Source organism: Mercenaria mercenaria, chromosome 13, assembly GCF_021730395.1.
Source record: "Mercenaria mercenaria strain notata chromosome 13, MADL_Memer_1, whole genome shotgun sequence".
Classification (NCBI taxonomy): domain Eukaryota; kingdom Metazoa; phylum Mollusca; class Bivalvia; order Venerida; family Veneridae; genus Mercenaria; species Mercenaria mercenaria.
In genome coordinates this window covers 10,313,399-10,333,035 of record NC_069373.1, presented here as the reverse complement: position 1 = coordinate 10,333,035, position 19,637 = coordinate 10,313,399, and the positions used below count along the sequence as shown (strand labels likewise).

The 19,637-nt window shown below is 37.0% G+C and overlaps 1 protein-coding gene across 2 annotated transcripts in view; it reads left to right on the top strand.

The window, feature by feature from the left end:
* The window catches only part of LOC123530526 (NEDD8-activating enzyme E1 catalytic subunit-like), a 37,027-nt gene that overhangs the window by 312 nt on the left and 17,078 nt on the right, over positions 1-19,637 (top strand). For both annotated transcript variants that reach the window (XM_053521161.1, XM_053521162.1), the window contains exons 2-9: positions 986-1,087; positions 2,439-2,519; positions 8,201-8,283; positions 8,577-8,657; positions 10,949-10,992; positions 11,612-11,676; positions 18,348-18,503; positions 19,427-19,529. In XM_053521161.1, coding sequence (XP_053377136.1) covers positions 992-1,087; positions 2,439-2,519; positions 8,201-8,283; positions 8,577-8,657; positions 10,949-10,992; positions 11,612-11,676; positions 18,348-18,503; positions 19,427-19,529 — 709 coding nt within the window. In that variant the 5' untranslated portion in view covers positions 986-991. The remainder of the gene's footprint in view (positions 1-985; positions 1,088-2,438; positions 2,520-8,200; positions 8,284-8,576; positions 8,658-10,948; positions 10,993-11,611; positions 11,677-18,347; positions 18,504-19,426; positions 19,530-19,637) is intronic.

Below are 19,637 nucleotides of genomic sequence, written 5' to 3'. Positions count from 1 at the left end.
ATAAATATTTCTAATCTTTCTTCCTTTCCACATGCCCTTTCTGGAATGCATAGCGTTTTCTTTTACTCTACTGGGTTTCAGTATGTATCACTTCAGGTCTAGGAAAGTGTACCAACAAAATTGGCTAAAACTCGCAAATGACCTTAATTTATGCATACTGTAAATAAACCAATTAATTTCAAGCTGTGGTTTTGAGAATAAATGTAATTTCATCAGTTTTTATACACACAATCTGTAAATTTATAGATTATCTATAAATTTACAGATAATATGTAAATGTACCACTTTCCTAGACCTGTCACTTAGCATGCTATCGAATTTCGAAATTGGTCTGTTCTTATCACATGCTAGGTAAAAATCGTGGCGTAAGAATTTAATGTCTCAGAAAGAGAAATTGAAAGAAGCGAAAAGGAGTAAATTCAGCGGGTTGTATTTAATGAACTGTAGTTTTCTTATATTAAAGTTAACACCCCTTTTCTTTTTGTTTTTCTAAAGTAGCGATAATGTTCTTTATGGGAATATAAGTCTCTGGTATCTGATAAGCTAGAAAATGTAGAAAAAAAATGTTATAAACATTAAAGTAAGTCGATTTTCAATTAAATACGGAACAGCCAGATTTATTGGTGTTCAGCCTATAAGATAAAATAAATTCATTAAACTGGTTTAACATCCTTTTATGCAGCAGCATTTCTATTCTTGCTTTAAAACTCTGGTTCAGAGAGAGGTTAAGTGCACTATGTCAACTAAGATGGCCAGGTATTGTTTCACTTGCAAAAAATTAATACTCCATCAAACATCAAAATAATTGAGTATGCTGTCTCCTTTTACAGCCCTTGTGTTGAATGTTTTTGTATTTGAATCAATTACAGTTTGAAAGTAAGTATGTAAAGTTCAATGACCACCCAATGTCTGTTGTCAGGTCTACAGAAAGAATATTTTTATAGCCTCTGAATTCATAGATTAAATTTTAACACATTTTTTTCAGATAAACATGAGTACTGACTGGCAAGGACGCTGGTGTCATGTTCAGAAATTTCTGGAAAGAACAGGACCATTTGCTCATCCTGATTTTGAACCAAGTAGTGAAGTATGACTATAAATTATATTTAGAATTCTGAAGTTGAAAAATTGTGATTAAGTCATGAGATTCTCCATAAAGGACAAAACTACCAAGTTACTTTTTTTTTGTCATTTCCTTTTGAAAATTATTGTAATATCATAATCCCATTATAATTTGATTTGGTCGCTCTAGTCTTTCTATAACAACATAGTTTAAAAGGTACATCTATGAAGATATAAAGTAAAAGGTGTAGGCTGATACTGTTTTCAATATATGGATAACACATGAGCCGTGCCATGAGAAAACCAACATAGTGACTTTGCGACCAGCATGGATCCAGACCAGCCTGCGCATCTGCGCAGTCTGGTCAGGATCCGTGCTGTTCGCTTTCAAAGCCTATTGGAATCAGAGAAACTGTTAGCGAACAGCATGGATCCTGACCAGACTGCGCGGATGCGCAGACTGGTTTGGATCCATGCTGGTCGCAAAGCCACTATGTTGGTTTTCCCATGGCGCGGCTCACATGTTTTTTTTTTTGTTTTTTTATTAAATCTGCTCTTACAGGATACTGAGGATGTCAATACATGAAATGAACATGCACTGATGATATTCTAGCATAAAAGGCATAAAAACCAATAAATGAATATATTGTCCTTCAACTTGCATTAAATTCCCATGAAATATGTGCGGGAATGTTCACGTTGTTTGATCACGTTGACATCATTTCTTTTTGAAGTATCAAATTTTGGGCCATAATGCGTTTAAGCTTTGCCACGGACTATGCATATATAAAAAGATGTTTTAACAGCTCTCTGTTAACACACACGTTTTTCTCTCCTGTAACAGTTTTATGCTAGAATATCAAGTGTATGAACTGCAAGTGAACAAGTATTATACCAGTGCCTCAAAATTTGGTTCAAGTTTCAATTTATGTTCTGACTTTTGAAACCTCAGATGTTTGTTGAAATGCATAATTGAGCCGTGCCATGAGAAAACCAACATAGTGGCTTTGTGACCAGCATGGATCCAGACCAGCCTGCGCATCCGCGCAGTCTGGTCAGGATCCATGCTGATCGCTAACAATTTCTCAAATTGCAATAGGCTTTGAAAGCGAACAGCATGGATCCTGACCAGACTGCGCAGATGCGCAGGCTGGTCTGGATCCATGCTGGTCGCTAACGCACTATGTTGGTTTTCTTATGGCACGGCTCAAATGTTACACATACGTTTACATGTTTAAAATGGAAATAATATGTTTCTCAGCTTTCTGCCATGCTCTCAATTCAGTAATTGAGTTATTTTTACAATTAAGCCATAGAAAGGCTGTTGTTAGCATCTTATATGACTGAATGAATAATATGTAACTTTGTATTTTCAGACACTTGGTTTTTTACAAGAGTCATGCAAGTTACTTATCATAGGTGCTGGAGGTCTTGGGTGTGAACTTCTCAAAGATCTTGTATGTATTAAGGTTTTATGTACATGTTTATTGACTCAGTCATTTCAGACTTCCTGCAGTAAATCATGCTCTTAACATTCTGTGATTAAATTTTTGGTATATTTTTTCATGACTTTTGTTGAAGTTGTTACATCTATAATCCAGATCTATAGGAAACATAGTGAAAAATTGATTGTTTTTGTAAATTTCCTATCATCTAATGAAGAAAAGTTATAATTACATAGAAATGGACAGCTTTTCTTCTCTATTCTGTGGTGAATGTGATGCTCATTTGAAATACAAAATTTTCTGATAGTAAAGAAAAAATGAGCATGCAAGTGCATTATTAATACAGTGCTTCAGCCAAGATTTGAAAAGGGCAGGGGTGCTAGTGCCTGAAAGGGCACTTGCGAGTTGCAAAGCGTATGCCCCTCCCATGGGGGGTTTGGGGGATCTCCCCCAAGAAAATTTTGAAAAACAAAAATCTATATCAGGCCTCAGATGCATTTTCAGCATGAAACTATTGTCTTTTATGTGATCCTGCTTTGACTGGAATCCTTGTGTGTCATGGACAAGTATAATAATCTGTCAGAGTGAAACTACAGTTTCACTGGTGTGTGTGGTTGTTGTCATATATATCCTGGACCTGTAGGGTTTTTGCAGCCACCATGGTATTAATATTCTAAATTGTTTTTATCATTTTATGTGGGAGAGGTGGATCTCGGTCTGGGTAGGATGTGTGGTGGTGTAAAACGTGTATTAATTCCATAGGGTTTAGTTTTCTTGATAATTTAATTTTGTTCATTGGGTTTTTTAACAGACCAACTTAATGTAGGGGGAGAGAGTTATATCTGATCAGGCTACGGATCTATGGTAATGTGGTTTTAAAATGGATTCACCTAAAAAAGTCATACTCCCAATCCCCGGACGTCGATCTAAAACTTTCCTTCCTTAAATATTTTGTGCAAAGACAATCTACATTTCTGAAACTTTGCTTAAAGTAATTTACATAAGCCTCTAAATGTTGAAATCTATTCGCATATGTTACAAGGAAAATATGCACACAATGAGTTATTCGACAACAGAAAACTTGCGACATGAAACACACGTGTATTGCTTTTCCAAAATATGATAGAGAGTGCATCAGCAATAAATTTATTTTTAGTGCTCAGAGTTCAGGATTTTTGTTTACCGTCTGTATTTCAAGTCGTGAAATGTGAGATTTCTAGCTATTTTCATATTAACATCCGATAAATTGATGAATTTTGCGCGGCGACATCGAATAAAAATGGTGGCATCCATAACGTTTTCGGTGGCAGCGCCTGCGAGTTTAATCGGGAGAGGTGTATCGAATGAAAAAGACGGGTTATCCTTCTCATGACTAGAAATGGACTGGAAATATTAGTTCCCGCTGTAAATGATTTATAGTGACCTGAAAAGAGACTGGAGTAGCCCTTCCGCAAACACAATATCCGTCATGAAACGCACGTGTTTCTTTCCCGCCAAAATCATAATAACGTGTCCACTAAGTAATTATTTTCGCAAGCGTGCACAATCGATCTCATTTTAAATTGACCAAAAGTATCCTCAGATTGTAAACAAGAGGTTCTTGCAGTTTTGTATTATAATTCAGTCGAAACTCGGTATCTCAAACTCGCTTACCTCAAAATTCCGCTTAAGTCGAAGACATTTTCATGTCCCGTCAAATTTCCTTCTTTACATATGTACTTCAACTCCGGTTTTGTCAAAATTTGACTTACCGAGATTCCGGATATGTCGAAAGGGATTTTCAGTCCCGTCAATAAAATTCAAGTGCATTGCAAACTCGTTAAGTCGAAGTGAGAAAAATATGCGATAAAATTTCACACATCTCGTTGTGAATGTGGTTGGTTTTTAACACATGTTCATGTTTATTGCTTAACCAGAAAGCTGTGATGCCGACATATCAAAGGTACGGCCATTATCAAAGTGAGATGATGTCATACTTGCACGTGCCATAATGATAATTGTTTGATGTAAACACTAGATTTCTTAATCAGCGATCATTTGTTTTTGAAACGTTATGAAAACTGCTTTTAATTTAAACTAAATGAATTCATTAGTTTGAACAGTTGGGAGCTTTAATAAGGATTAATTAGAGGTAATCTCGATGAGACTGTAAAACAAATAACTTCTTTGGGGAAAGCATCATTCGTTCAAAATGTCAGATCAAAATGCTGTCAATCCTCCGGGAGAGAAACGTGGTACTAAAAGGAAACTTGCCTCAAAAAACATTTGAGGTTAGTATCATTTTTATTCTTCAAAAACCTGAAAACTTTGATAAACACAAACTGTACAGAATCGTGTACGCGTAAAGTGCCCAGAGCATATACACGGCACCAAGGAAACGGTTTTTATTTCTTATTAAATATTTTCGTAACTTAACCAACTATTTCAATCATTTCATCCATATACATCCCTCCTCATAACTCGAATTTCGGTTATCTCGAAATAAAAAGCACGGTCCCTTGAAATTCGAGATACCGAGTTTCGAGTGTATTTTTTTTTATGTGATTTCCTTTAGAACGGACAACCCATGTTGCAGCAGACAACTTCGTATGAACTTTTTGTAATCAATTGATAGTGGTCAATGAAGAGTCGAGAACAAAATGTTTCGGGGTTCTTTACTTGCATTAAAATTATTATTATCAAAGTTTAATGGTGTTATTTGTTTGTAACATTTGCGAAAAGTCAGCAAAGTATTTTCAAAGACTAAGTCTCACCTTTTTAGCTCACCTGAGCAATGCTCAGGTGAGTTTTTCTGATCGCTCGATGTCCGGCGTCTGTCGTCCGTCGTCTGTCGTCTGTCGTCTGTCGTCCGTCGTCTGTCAACATTTTAGCTTGTGTATGCGATAGAGGCTGTATTTTTCAATTAATCTTCATGAATATGGTCAGAATGATACCTTGATAAAATCTAGGCCGAGTTCGAAAATGGGTCATCTTGGGTCAAAAACTAGGTCACTAGGTCAAATCAAAGAAAAACCTTGTGTATGCGATAGAGGCTGTATTTTTCATTTAATCTTCATGAATATTGGTCAGAATGATAACTTTGATGAAATCTAGGCCGAGTTCGAAAATGGGTCATCTCGGGTCAAAAACTAGGTCACTAGGTCAAATCAAAGAAAAACCTTGTGTATGCGATAGAGGCGGTTTTTCAATTAATCTTCATGAATATTGGTCAGAATGATAACCTTGATGAAATCTAAGCCGAGTTCGAAAATGGGTCATCTCGGATCAAAAACTAGGTCACTAGGTCAAATCAAAGAAAAACCTTGTGTATGCGATAGGGCTGTATTTTCAATTGATCTTCATGAATATTGGTCGAATGATAACCTTGATGAAATCTAGGCCGAGTTCGAAAATGGGTCATCTCGGGTCAAAAACTAGGTCACTAGGTCAAATCAAAGAAAAACCTTGTGTATGCGATAGAGGCTGTATTTTCAATTGTTCTCATGAATTTTGGTCAGAATGATTGCCTTGATGAAATCTAGGCCGAGTTCGAAAATGGGTCATCTCGGGTCAAAAAACTAGGTCACTAGGTCAAATCAAAGAAAAACCTTGTGTATGCGATAGAGGCGGTATTTTTCAATTGATCTTCATGAATTTTGGTCAGAATGATTACTTTGATGGAATCTAGGCCGAGTTCGAAAATGGGTCATCTTGGGTCAAAAACTAGGTCACTAGGTCAAATCAAAGAAAAACCTTGTGTATGCGATAGAGGCTGTATTTTTCATTTAATCTTCATGAATATTGGTCAGAATGATAACTTTGATGAAATCTAGGCCGAGTTCGAAAATGGGTCATCTCGGGTCAAAAACTAGGTCATAGGTCAAATCAAAGAAAAAACCTTGTGTATGCGATTAGAGGCGGTATTTTCAATTAATCTTCATGAATATTGGTCAGAATGATAACCTTGATGAAATCTAAGCCGAGTTCGAAAATGGGTCATCTCGGATCAAAAACTAGGTCACTAGGTCAAATCAAAGAAAAACCTTGTGTATGCGATAGAGGCTGTATTTTTCAATTGATCTTCATGAATATTGGTCGGAATGATAACCTTGATGAAATCTAGGCCGAGTTCGAAAATGGGTCATCTCGGGTCAAAACTAGGTCATAGGTCAAATCAAAGAAAAAACTTGTGTATGCGATAGAGGCTGTATTTTTCAATTCTCTTCATGATTTTGGTCAGAATGATTGCCTTGATGAAATCTAGGCCGAGTTCGAAAATGGGTCATCTCGGGTCAAAAACTAGGTCACTAGGTCAATCAAAGAAAAACCTTGTGTATGCGATAGAGGCGGTATTTTTCAATTGATCTTCATGAATTTTGGTCAGAATGATTACTTTGATGGAATCTAGGCCGAGTTCAAAAATGGGTCATCGGGGGTCAAAAACTAGGTCACTAGGTCATATCACGTAAAAACCTTGTGTATGCGATAGAGGCTGTATTTTTCAATTAAATCTTCATGAATTTTGGTCAGAATGATTACCTTGATGAAATTTAGACCAAGTTCGAAAATGGGTCATCTGGGGTCAAAAACTAGGTCACAAGGTCAAATCAAAGAAAAACCTTGTGTATGCAATAGAGGCTGTATTTTTCAACTGATCTTCATGAAATTTAGCCAGAATGATTACTTGATAAAATCTGGGCCCGAGTTCGAAAATGGGTCATCTGGGGTCAAAAACTAGGTCACTAGGTCAAATCGAAGAAAAACATTGTGTATGCAATAGAGGATGTATTTTTCAATTGATCTTCATGAAATTTGGTCAGAGTGATTGCCTTGATGAAATCTAGGTCGATTTTGAATATTGGTTATCTGAGGTCAAAAACTAGGTCACTAGGTCAATTAAAGAAAAATCTTGTGTATGCGATAGAGACTGTTTTTTTCAATTGATTTTTATGAAATTTGGTCAGGTTGATTGCCTTAATGAAATCTAGATCGAATTTGAATATGGGTCATCTGAGGTCAAAAACTAGGTCACTTGGTCAAATCAAAGAAAAAACTTCTGTATGTGATAGAGGCTGTATTTTTCAGTTGATCTTCATGAATTTTGGTCAGAATGATTGCCTTGATAAAATCTAGGTCGAGTTTGAACATGGGTCATCTAGGGTCAAAAACTAGGTCATATCTAAGAAAATGCTTGTTTTATCGCAAGAGACCAATTTTTTGGTCCAATCTTAATGAAAATTGGTCAGAATATTTGTTTCCATGAAATCACTAGGTCAAACATGTTTTACACTGTTATGGAGTGTTTCTTAGGTGAGCGACCTAGGGCCATCTTGGCCCTCTTGTTTTAAATTAGTATATTTACATGTAGATAACAACTGCTAAATCAAAAGTTTTAATTGTCTGTAATAATGATAATTACTAAAGTGATGCCAAAAAAAAAAAAAAGATCCCGAAAATAGCACTACATTGTCCATTGTTTGGAACAAAAATATATTGAACTACATATACTGAGCACTGTCTGCATTTCCTGGCTGACACTAAATTCTGTAAAGTTTGCATGGATACCTGGTAGAAAATACAGAAAAAAATACACACAAAGAAATTATTTGCTGGGAAAATATGAATAATGTTTTAGAGAAGGGGTATAGATTTTAGCCTAAGAGGATTTTATTGAAGAAATAATTGATACCAAGGTAACCATTGTCATGTTTCAGGCTTTGCTTGGCTTCAAGAATATAGATATCATTGACATGGACACTATTGATGTGTCCAATCTGAACAGACAGTTCTTGTTTAGGTGAGGAGTAATGTTACCTTTTGATATTTCCTTCAACGTCTTAAACTTTCTTTATCTGAGAATATTATAAAAAAAATCCTCTTCTAACTGATCAAAATTTTAATAAGTTTATTATTGTAATAAAACAGAGAAGTACTTGTGCAGATAAGGAAGAATTTTAAGTGTAAATTTGGTGGCAGTCTCCAGCTAGAAAACTAGAAAATATCAAGAGAGATGTCGAGCTTTTGATACATCATATACACATTAACAGTATGCTATAGTCTTTGGTCTAAAGTATCCTGATTACATTTTAGAGCTAAAGATGTTGGCAGACCAAAAGCTGAAGTTGCTGCAGATTTTATCAACACAAGGATCCCGGGAGCTAACATTACACCGTATCCTTGCTGTCAAATTTGAAATGTTTTCCATCTTTATTAAATCAAGCAGTTTAATTGGTTAAGCCGGGACTTTTACACATTGATGAACTCCTTGTTCATCATTTTTGTATTCATGCAAATATTTCAGCATTGCCAAATCAGAAAGAAATAATATTTGAAAAAACTTATTACTGAACAAAGCATTATGTTTCTTTAGTTAATTTAGTTTCTGTCTGATGATCATAATCATTGAATAAATTTTTGATGCGTAGAGCAAAAACAATAATTTACTTGAAATGATATGGATTTTTCCCCAGTGTATAATATGCATTGTAAACTCTGCATTTTAATGCATACATTTTTAGCTTTACTATTCAGAGAATAGGGGGCTATACTACTCGCCCTGGCGTCGGCGTGAACCCTTCTTGGGTAAAGTTTTTCAGCAACCTTTGTTTTTCTGTCATATCTTTGTTACTATTGCTTATAACTTACTGTAACTTCACATAAACATTGTCCAGTATACAAACAAAGTATGTGTAGGGGCTGAGTCCATTATACCCAAGGTCAAGGTCACCAAGGTGTTATACTTTGGTTATTTTTAAGGTTAAAGTTTTTCGGCAACCTTTGTTTTTCTGTCATATCTTTGTTACTAATGCTTTTATCTTACTGTAACTTTACATAAACATTGTCCAGCATACAAACAAAGTATGTATAGGGACTGGGTCCATAATACCCAAGGTCAAGGTCACCAGGCTGTTATACTTGGGTTATTTTTAAGGTTAAAGTTTTTTGGCAACCTTTGTTTTTCTGTCATATCTTTGTTACTATTGCTTATATCTTACTGTAACTTTACATAAACATTGTCCAGCATACAAGCAAAGTATGTATAGGGACTGGGCCCATTATACCCGAGGTCAAGGTCACCAGGCTGTTATACTTAGGTTAGTTTTAAGGTTAAAGTTTTTTGGCAACCTTTGTTTTTCTGTCATATCTTTGTTACTATTGCTTATATCTTACTGTAAGTTCACATAAGCATTGTCCGGCATACAAACAAAGTATGTGCAGGGGCTGGGCCCATTATACCCAAGGTCAAGGTCACAAAGTTGTTATACTTAGAATTATTTTCATGTTAAATTTTTTTGGAAGCTTTGTTTATAGACATATCTTCGGTACTTTAAAAGATAATGACTTGAAATTAAAAATATTTCTTTATAATCATCATCTGCATGTGTAGTTACAAACCCCATAACTCTAATTGTATTTTTGAAAGAAGTATGCCCCTTTTGTACTTAAATTTTTTTTGCAATCTTCGCTTTCTGGATACACTTTAATGCAATATAAGATAAAGACTTGAAACTTAAAATGTATCTTTATCATCATCATCTGCATGTGTGGTAACAATCCTCATAACTCTGATTTGTATTTTTGACCAAATTATGCCCCTTTCATACTTAAATTTTTTAACAAGCTTCGTTTTCTGGACATAACTTTGGTACTATGTAAGATAATGACTTGAAACTCAAAATATATTCTTACCATCATCATTTGCATGTGTGGTAACATTCCCAATAACTCTGATTGGTGTTCTCGACAGAATTATGCCCCTTGGTGTATCTTCCTTTTAAAGTAGAGGTCTCTTATTGAGACATATATTCATTTTACTGTCAGATCGCCAAATAGTGGAGGGCGCTGTCTTACGAACAGCTCTTGTTAATAATATAAATCCCCTTCAAGGCTTTATTGAATCTGTGCATTATTCAACATGTACGAACATCGGAAAAAAATTGATTCTGTAATATTACTTACTGTTTAATGTCATTGTAAATTTACTTGAAAAAATGACTGCTATAATTTGCCAGTGGGTAGAATTGGTGACTTGTCTTCAGTTTCTGATATGAGTATTAACCCTTAGCCTGCTGCAGGCGAATTTAACAGCCTTTGCAAACAGCTTGGAACCAGATCAGACGCCGATTAAATCGGCGTCTGATCAGGTTCCAAGCTGTTTGCTACTCTGACATTATTTCTTCCAATTTTGGAGCAAATTGAATGAACTTTACAATTTTAGCAGACGACATTTCCAGCAGACGACAATTTATCTAGCATGCTAAAGGTTAAAGTTACATTATGTAGTCTTTAGGAAGCGAGGAACTTGTATTACCAGTAACTAACATTTTTCTGAAATTTAACAGCCAATTGAAATGAATCTGATTTCTTTGAGGGTTTTTTTTTTTACTATTGTATTTCATCAATAAGATATTCAATTTTTTTCAGATTAATTATTATAAGACATTCCTTGACATGGTTTTCAGACATTATGCTAAAATACAAGACTATGACGAGTCTTTCTACAGCGGTATGTATATCTTTGTTTTCATTTTCATAGGAATTGTAAATGCAGTAATATTCTTCAAAAAATTATATATGTCATGAATTGTAAAATGCTGTCACACATTTTTAGGAAATGTGAATTCCATGACATATTTCTAGGAACTGTGAATGCCATGTATTTCTAGGAATTTTGAATGTCAGTGATATATTGTACCCGGTAATTTTTAGCTATCCTACTCGCGTCGGCATGAGCGTTAGCGTCACACAAATGTTAAAGTTTGCGTACCACCCCAAATATTTTCGAAGTCCATTGAGATACTGCTTTCATATTTTGCGTACTTGTTTACCATCATGACCCCAGTCTGTAAAAAGGAGGAGGCAACTCTATCAAGCATTTTGACTGAATTATGGCCCCTTTTAGACTTAGAATATGCTATAATGTTAAAGTTTTACTCATTGTTTATATTATACTATCAAGCACTGAGAAGAGTCGAGCGGGCTGTCCACTGACAGCTCTTGTTGCCTTGTAGAAGCATAAAAATTTCATACATGTACGGCCCTTTTAAGAAAATATAGAAAGTAAGAGTAAGTGTATTTTAACATCAGTGGCAGTAATGACAAACAATGATGTTTTGTGATTTCAGGTTTTCACATAGTGGTGTGTGGTTTGGATTCTATAGTTGCAAGAAGATGGATAAATGGAATGTTGGTCTGTACAACATAATATACATGGTCTTTCTGTATTCCATACTTTATTGGTGTCGCAGCATTCTTTCAAAGAGTTGTCAAAAGTGACAACAGCTTGAAGAGCTGAATGGATTGATTTTTAGCTCACCTGAGCACAAAGTGCTCATGGTGAGATATTGTGATCTCCCTGTGTCCGGCGTCCGTGTGTCCATCAAGTCGTCCGTCCGTCATCAACATCTGTGTTTAAACAACATCTCCTCCAAAATCAATGATTGGATTTTTATGAAACTTGGCCATGATGTTATTTGGGTGGCCCTCTACCAAACTTGTTTAAACCGTTCCGCTTGGTTGCACATAAATTACATCTCCTCCTAAACCAATGATCTAATTTTGAAATAATTTCACACAAATGGTCCTTATGTCACCCTCTACCAAGATTGTTCAGATTATACTGATTCGTCAAAAAAACATGGCTGCTGGAGGGCGTGGTCATTTTTCCCTATATGTATGTAGTGGAAACTTAAAAAAAATTCTTGTTTGAAACTGCTGGCCCGATTTTAGAATAATTTAACACAAATGGTCCTTGTGTGACCCTCTACCAAGACTGTTCAAATTATTTTGATTCATCAAAAAACATGGCCGCCAGAGGGCGTGGTCACTTTTCCCTATATGTATATAGTGGAAGCTTCAAAAATCTTCTTGTGTGAAACTGCTAGCCCAATTTTAGAATAATTTTACACAAATGGTCCTTGTGTGACCCTCTACCAAGATTGTTCAAATTATTCCGATTCATCAGAAAACATGGCCGCCAGAGGGCGTGGTCACTTTTCCCTATATGTATATAGTGGAAACTTTAAAAATCTTCTTGTGTGAAACTGCTAGCCCAATTTTAGAATAATTTTACACAAATGGTCCTTGTGTGACCCTCTACCAAGATTGTCAAAATTATTTTGATTCGTCAAAAAACATGGCTGCCAGAGGGCGTGGTCACTTTTCCCTATATAGTGGAAACTTTAAAAATCTTCTTGTTGTACCCCCCGACAACAAAGTTGTAAGGGGGGGTATACTGGTTTCAGGTTGTCTGTCTGTCTGTCCGTCTGTCTGTCTGGTCGACTGTCCGTCTGTCCGTAGACGCAATCTTGTGCGCACCATCTCTCCTTATCCCCTTGACAGAATTTAATGAAACTTCGCACAAGTGATCAGTACCAACAGTAGTTGTGCATTGGGCATGTTAGGTTCTTTTAGAAAAAAAATTTGCAGAGTTATGGGACTTTGTTTTTTTTGTTACTATACTATATACGTAGACACAATCTTGTGCGCACCATCTCTCCTCATCCCCTTGACACAATTTAATGAAACTTCACACAAGTGATCAGTACCAACCGTAGTTGTACATGGGGCATGTTAAGTTATTTTAGAAAAAAATTTGCAGAGTTATGGGACTTTGTTTTTTGTTACTATACTATATACATAGACACAATCTTGTGCGCACCATCTCTCCTCATCCCCTTGACACAATTTAATGAAACTTCACACAAGTGATCAGTACCAACAGTAGTTGTGCATGGGGCATGTAAGGTTCTTTTAGAAAAAAAAATTGCAGAGTTATGGGACTTTGTTTTTTTGTTACTATACTATATACATAGACACAATCTTGTGCGCACCATCTCTCCTCATCCCCTTGACACAATTTAATGAAACTTCACACAACTGATCAGTAACAACAGTAGTTGTGCATGGGGCATGTTAGGTTCTTTCAGCGACAAAAATTGCAGAGTTATGGGACTTTGTTTCTTGTTAACATACTATGTACATACAGTCTGCATATGCAATCTTGTGCGTGCCTAATCTACCAAACCCTTGCACACAATTTAATGAAACTTCACACAAGTGATCAGTACCAACCCTAATTGTGCATGGTGCATGTTACATTCTTTTAGATAAATATTCTGCATAGTTATGGGACTTTGTTTTTTGTTACTATACTGTATACATACAGTCTATATACATACAGTCCACATAATTATGCAGTCTTGTGTGTGTCAAATTGCAATGTACTGTGTCAGTGCATGCGGGGGGTACATTCATCACCTTTAGTGATAGCTCTAGTTTCAAACTGCAAGCTCAATTTTAAAATAATTTTACACAAATGTTTTTGTGTGACCCTCTACCAAGATTGTGCAAATTATTCTGATTCATCAAAAAACATGGCTGCCAGGGGGCATGGTCACTTTTCTTCTCTGAATCAGTATTAGCTAGAGCCTTGATATTTGGTGTGTGATACCAGATTTGTAATGTCTGCTCAAATTATTGCTCTAGGTTCAAAAGTGTGTGTGACATGTAATAATATAGGCTAACATAGAAGAAACCTATAACTCTGTACTTACAGAAACACACTTAAAGCCTTGTTCACAGGTGAGTGCTTTAGGGTCAATGACCCTCTTGTTTTAAATTCCCCCGTATATTTATGTTGGGGGCATATAGTGTTGCTGCTGTCTGTACGTAAATACGTCCCAGAGTCTTGTGTGTCCAATCCCTCCCACTCTATTATCCTGATTTGATTCAAGCTTTTACAGACGAACAAGCTTGATGTGCAGATGACCAATAAGGGAAGGAAAATTTTCCGTGAATATTTTTACTGCAGTTATTGCCCTTTGATACTTGCTGTATAGAGGATGGCACAGTTTGTGGGGACACGTGTCCTATTTACACAATTTCTATTTTTTTTATGCCCCCGAAGGGAGGCATATAGTTTTTGAACTGTCTGTCCATCTGTCAGTCTGTCGGTCTGTCAGTCTGTCAGTCTGTCCGCAGTTTTCGTGTCCGGTCCATATCTTTGTCATCGATGGATGGATTTTCAAATAACTTGGCATGAATGTGTACCGCAGTAAGACGACGTGTCGCGCGCAAGACCCAGGTCCGTAGCTCAAAGGTCAAGGTCACACTTAGACATTAAAGGAGAGTGCATTGATGGGCGTGTCCGGTCCATATCTTTGTCATCGATGGATGGATTTTCAAATAACTTGGCATGAATGTGTACCACAGTAAGACGACGTGTCGCGCGCAAGACCCAGGTCCGTAGCTCAAAGGTCAAGGTCACACTTAGACATTAAAGGATAGTGCATTGATGGGCTTGTCCGGTCCATATCTTTGTCATCGATGGATGGATTTTCAAATAACTTGGCATGAATGTGAACCACAGTAAGACGACGTGTCGTGCGCAAGACCCAGATCCGTAGCTCAAAGGTCAAGGTCACACTTAGACATTAAAGGATAGTGCATTGATGGGCGTGTCCGGTCCATATCTTTGTCAACCATGGATGGATTTTCAAATAACTTGGCATGAATGTGTACCACAGTAAGACGACGTGTCGCGCGCAAGACCCAGGTCCGTAGCTCAAAGGTCAAGGTCACACTTAGACGTTAAAAATTTTTCATGATAGTGCATTGATGGGCGTGTCCGGTCCATATCTTTGTCATTCATGCATGGATTTTAAAATAACTACGCATGAATGTGTGGCACAGTAAGACGAAGTGTCGCGCCCAAGACCCAGCTCCGTAGGTCAAAGGTCCTAAACTCTAACATCGGCCATAACTACTCATTCAAAGTGCCATTGGGGGCATATGTCATCCTATGGAGACAGCTCTTGTTTGTTATTGTTTTTTGTGGTAGGTACATGAGTATAAAATGCAGGCCAAGTTCCATTTTAGATGCAGTCCACCAATTTTGTAATGTAATGGCCCCTTTTTGGCTTAAAAATTTGGTTCTATGTCTGCTTGGTAACTCTTGAATGAATGATTGGATTGAATTCAAAGTACACTTGTATATATAGATTCAATTATGGTTACAATCTACCAATTTTTTTCAGACTACTGCCCTTTTTCTGACTTAAAATTTTGTAAAATGTTCATGTCTATTCGATAACTTTAGAAAGAATGAATCTATCTGATTTGTTTTAGGTACACAGGTATATGATTACAAAAAACAGATTAAGTTCGAATTTGGGTCTGTACATAAATACTGTCAAATTATTCCATTGTTTACATTTTAGCAGATGCACGTTTCAACACCAAATTTAAGGAAATTTAGTGTTATTGTATCATTATTAGCTGTTTACTTGTGTTACGCAAAATATAATAATAATTAGCTATTTAGATATAAACTTTGTTCAACAAAATTCAAGAATAAAAAAAATATATATATATATCTGCTGAATTTCAGCCCAATTTATAGCACAGGTGCCCATCCAGTCTTGGTGCCCATATGGGTGCCGCCCCCTCAAAAAAAAAAAAAAATTAAAAACACTGTTTTAAGCCTAAAACAAAAAAAAAAATTTGTTTTGAAAATTTTTTATGCCCCCGAAGGGAGGTATATAGTTTTTGAACCGTCTGTCGGTCTGTCAATCTGTCGGTCTGTCAGTCTGTCAGTCTGTCCGCAATTTTCGTGTCCGGTCCATATCTTTGTCATCGATGGATGGATTTTCAAATAACTTGGCATGAATGTGTACCACAGTAAGACGACGTGTCGCGCGCAAGACCCAGGTCCGTAGCTCAGAGGTCAAGGTCACACTTAGCTGTTAAAGGATAGTGCATTGATGGGCGTGTCCGGTCCATATCTTCGTCATCGATGGATGGATTTTCAAATAACTTGGCATGAATGTGTACCACAGTAAGACAACGTGTCGCGCACAAGACCCAGGTCCGTAGCTCAAAGGTCAAGGTCACACTTAGACGTTAAAGGATAGTGCATTGATGGGCGTGTCTGGTCCATATCTTTGTCATCGATGGATGGATTTTCAAATAACTTGGCATGAATGTGTACCACAGTAAGACGACGTGTCGTGCGCAAGACCCAGGTCCGTAGCTCAAAGGTCAAGGTCACACTTAGACGTTAAAGGATAATGCATTGATGGGCATGTCCGGTCCATATCTTTGTCATCCATGGATGGATTTTCAAATAACTTGGCATGAATGTGAACCACAGTAAGACGACGTGTCGCGCGCAAGACCCAGGTCCATAGGTCAAAGGTCCTAAACTCAAACATCGGCCATAACTAATCATTCAAAGTGCCATTGGGGGCATGTGTCATCCTATGGAGCCAGCTCTTGTTTTTCCTTATATATACTCATATGGAAAAGGTGCATGTGTTGCCGTAACGCTATGGAGGTTTACTAGGACACGCTGTGGAACAACCAAAATGTCCAGTTCAGTACCAATGCAAGCTACCCTGCTGCAATTTACACATCATGCATTTATGAAATAGTAAACAATCCTATTCTACCTAGTAAACAGCCTTAAATAACTTACATTTAAATTCAAACAAGCCAAATTGTCTAGACACTTGCAAAATAACAGTGACGATCGGCCATTTTGTTTCAAAATGAAAGTAGAAATCCTTTTCCGTTGTTTGCGTCTTAGAATTTAAATGTAAGTTATTTAAGGCTGTTTACTAGGTAGAAATAGGATTGTTTACTATGTTATAAATGCATGATGTGTAAATTGCAGCAGGGTAGCTTGCATTGGTACTGAACTGGACATTTTGGTTGTTCCACAGCATGTCCTAGTAAACCTCCATAGCGTTACGGCAACACATGCACCTTTTCCATATAAGAGTTTATATAGGGAAAAAAAACATTTAAAAAAAAATTTTTTTTTTCGTTTTAGGCTTAAAACAGTGTTTTTAATTTTTTTTTTTTTTTTTTTTGGATTGGGCGGCACCCATATGGGCACCAAGACTGGACGGGCACCTGTGATTTATAGGTGTTCGCAGTGTCTACTCTACCAACAAAGGGGAGGTAATGTTGTGTTGGAGTTTGGATTGTTCTTACTATTCTCAGTCAGCTGATGCTTTTTTTTTTTTTTTTGAACAGTCGGTCGGTCTGTCGGCAATTTTCGTGTCCGGTCCATATCTTTGTCATCCATGGATGGATTTTCAAATAACTTGGCATGAATGTGTACCACAGTAAGACGACATGTCGCGCGCAAGACCCTGGTCCATAGCTCAAAGGTCAAGGTCACACTTAGACGTTAAAGGTAATTTTTCATGATAGTGCATTCGTGTCTGGTCCATATCTTTGTTATCCATGGATGGATTTTCAAATAACTTGGCATGAAAGTGTACCACAGTAAGACGACGTGTCGCGCGCAAGACCCAGGTCCGTAGCTCAAAGGTCAAGGTCACACTTAGACGTTAAAGGTCATATTTCATGATAGTGCATTGATGGGCGTGTGCGGTCCATATTTTTGTCATTCATGCATGGATTTTAAAATTATTGGGCATGAATGTGTACCACAGTAAGACGCGCGCAAGACCCAGGTCCGTAGCTCAAAGGTCAAGGTCACACTTAGATGTTAAAGGTCATATTTCATGATAGTGCATTGATGGGCGTGTCCGGTCCATATCTTTGTCATTCATGCATGGATTTTAAAATTATTGGGCATGAATGTGTACCACAGTAAGATGACGTGTCGCGCGCAAGACCCAGGTCCATAGGTCAAAGGTCCTAAACTCTAACATCGGCCATAACTATTCATTCAAAGTGCCATCGGGGGCATATGTCATCCTATGGAGACAGCTCTTGTTTTAGCCATTTTTTGTCTAAAATATCTTCATTACTTGGACTATGAAAAGTATTTCTGCCAAAAGTCTGTGAGCAGGTTGAAGAAATGTTTGAATATATTCTGTTTGTCAGGTGAGCTTGTTACAGTATGAGGATGGTGTATTAAAGCAGGAGACGATAATACCAATGGTGGATGGTGGTACAGAGGGGTTTAAAGGCAATGCTCGAGTTATACTGCCAGGAATGACGGCCTGTGTAGAATGTACACTTGATTTATACCCTCCTCAGGTAATGTATGCACATGGTCTCCTTAAATACATTATTACCAGCTGCTGTAGATATTTTACTATTTCGAGTGATCATGTTTTTGGTTTTAAAAATATGATTAAAAAAAGAAAACCCTCTTTTTATTTCATCTAACTAGTGTCAGAGTTAAACATAAAAAAAATATCAATGCTATCTTAACAAATATGCAAGTGTTTGTTCCATTGTTCATGTAAGTTATTTGGTAGGAAAGTTCTGATATGAGCCATGCCACGAGATAACCAACATAGTGCCTTTGCGACCAGCATGGATCCAGATCAGCCTGCGCATCCGCGCAGTCTGGTCAGGATCCATGCTGTTCGCTTTCAAAGACTATTGAAAATCTTCTTGTCCAAAACTACAAAGTTGCAATTAGAGAAACCGTTCGCGAACAGCATGGATCCTGACCAGACTGCGCGGATGTGCAGGCTGGTCTGGAGCTGTTCGCTTTCAAAGACTATTGAAAATCTTCTTGTCCAAAACTACAAAGTTGCAATTAGAGAAACCGTTCGCGAACAGCATGGATCCTGACCAGACTGCGCGGATGTGCAGGCTGGTCTGGATCCATGCTGGTCGCAGAGGCACTATGTTGGTTTTCTCATGGTGCAGCTCAATAAGATTTTTACTCTACTCATGTTCAGGCCTGCTGCACTATCAACTTCTTAAGAACATAGAAAGTACTGTCAGTTTATCATGTTGCAATTTTGATCACTAAGCAAAGCAAATGTTGCAGGTGAAATTTGATAGCAGATAAAATGTCTCAAGTCTATGACTGTCCGCCTATGATTTTATAGAGGTCAGTAAATTTCTGATAACATGTATGTACAGAAGCACTGACCCTTTGTTACATAACTTATTTACTTGTCTACTGAAAAAGGGTATCAAACAAACTGATGATGTGTTTTCAGGTAAATTTCCCTCTGTGTACAATAGCTCACACTCCCAGATTACCAGAACACTGTATAGAATATGTGAGAATATTGCTGTGGCCAAAGGAAGAACCATTTGGAGGTAATCTCTTTAATAGTAAAAATGATATTTTAGTACTGTTTCCATATTTCTTGAAATTTCTTGAAATTCCTTTCATCTAGGTTTTAAATGACTACTACACAATGCAGG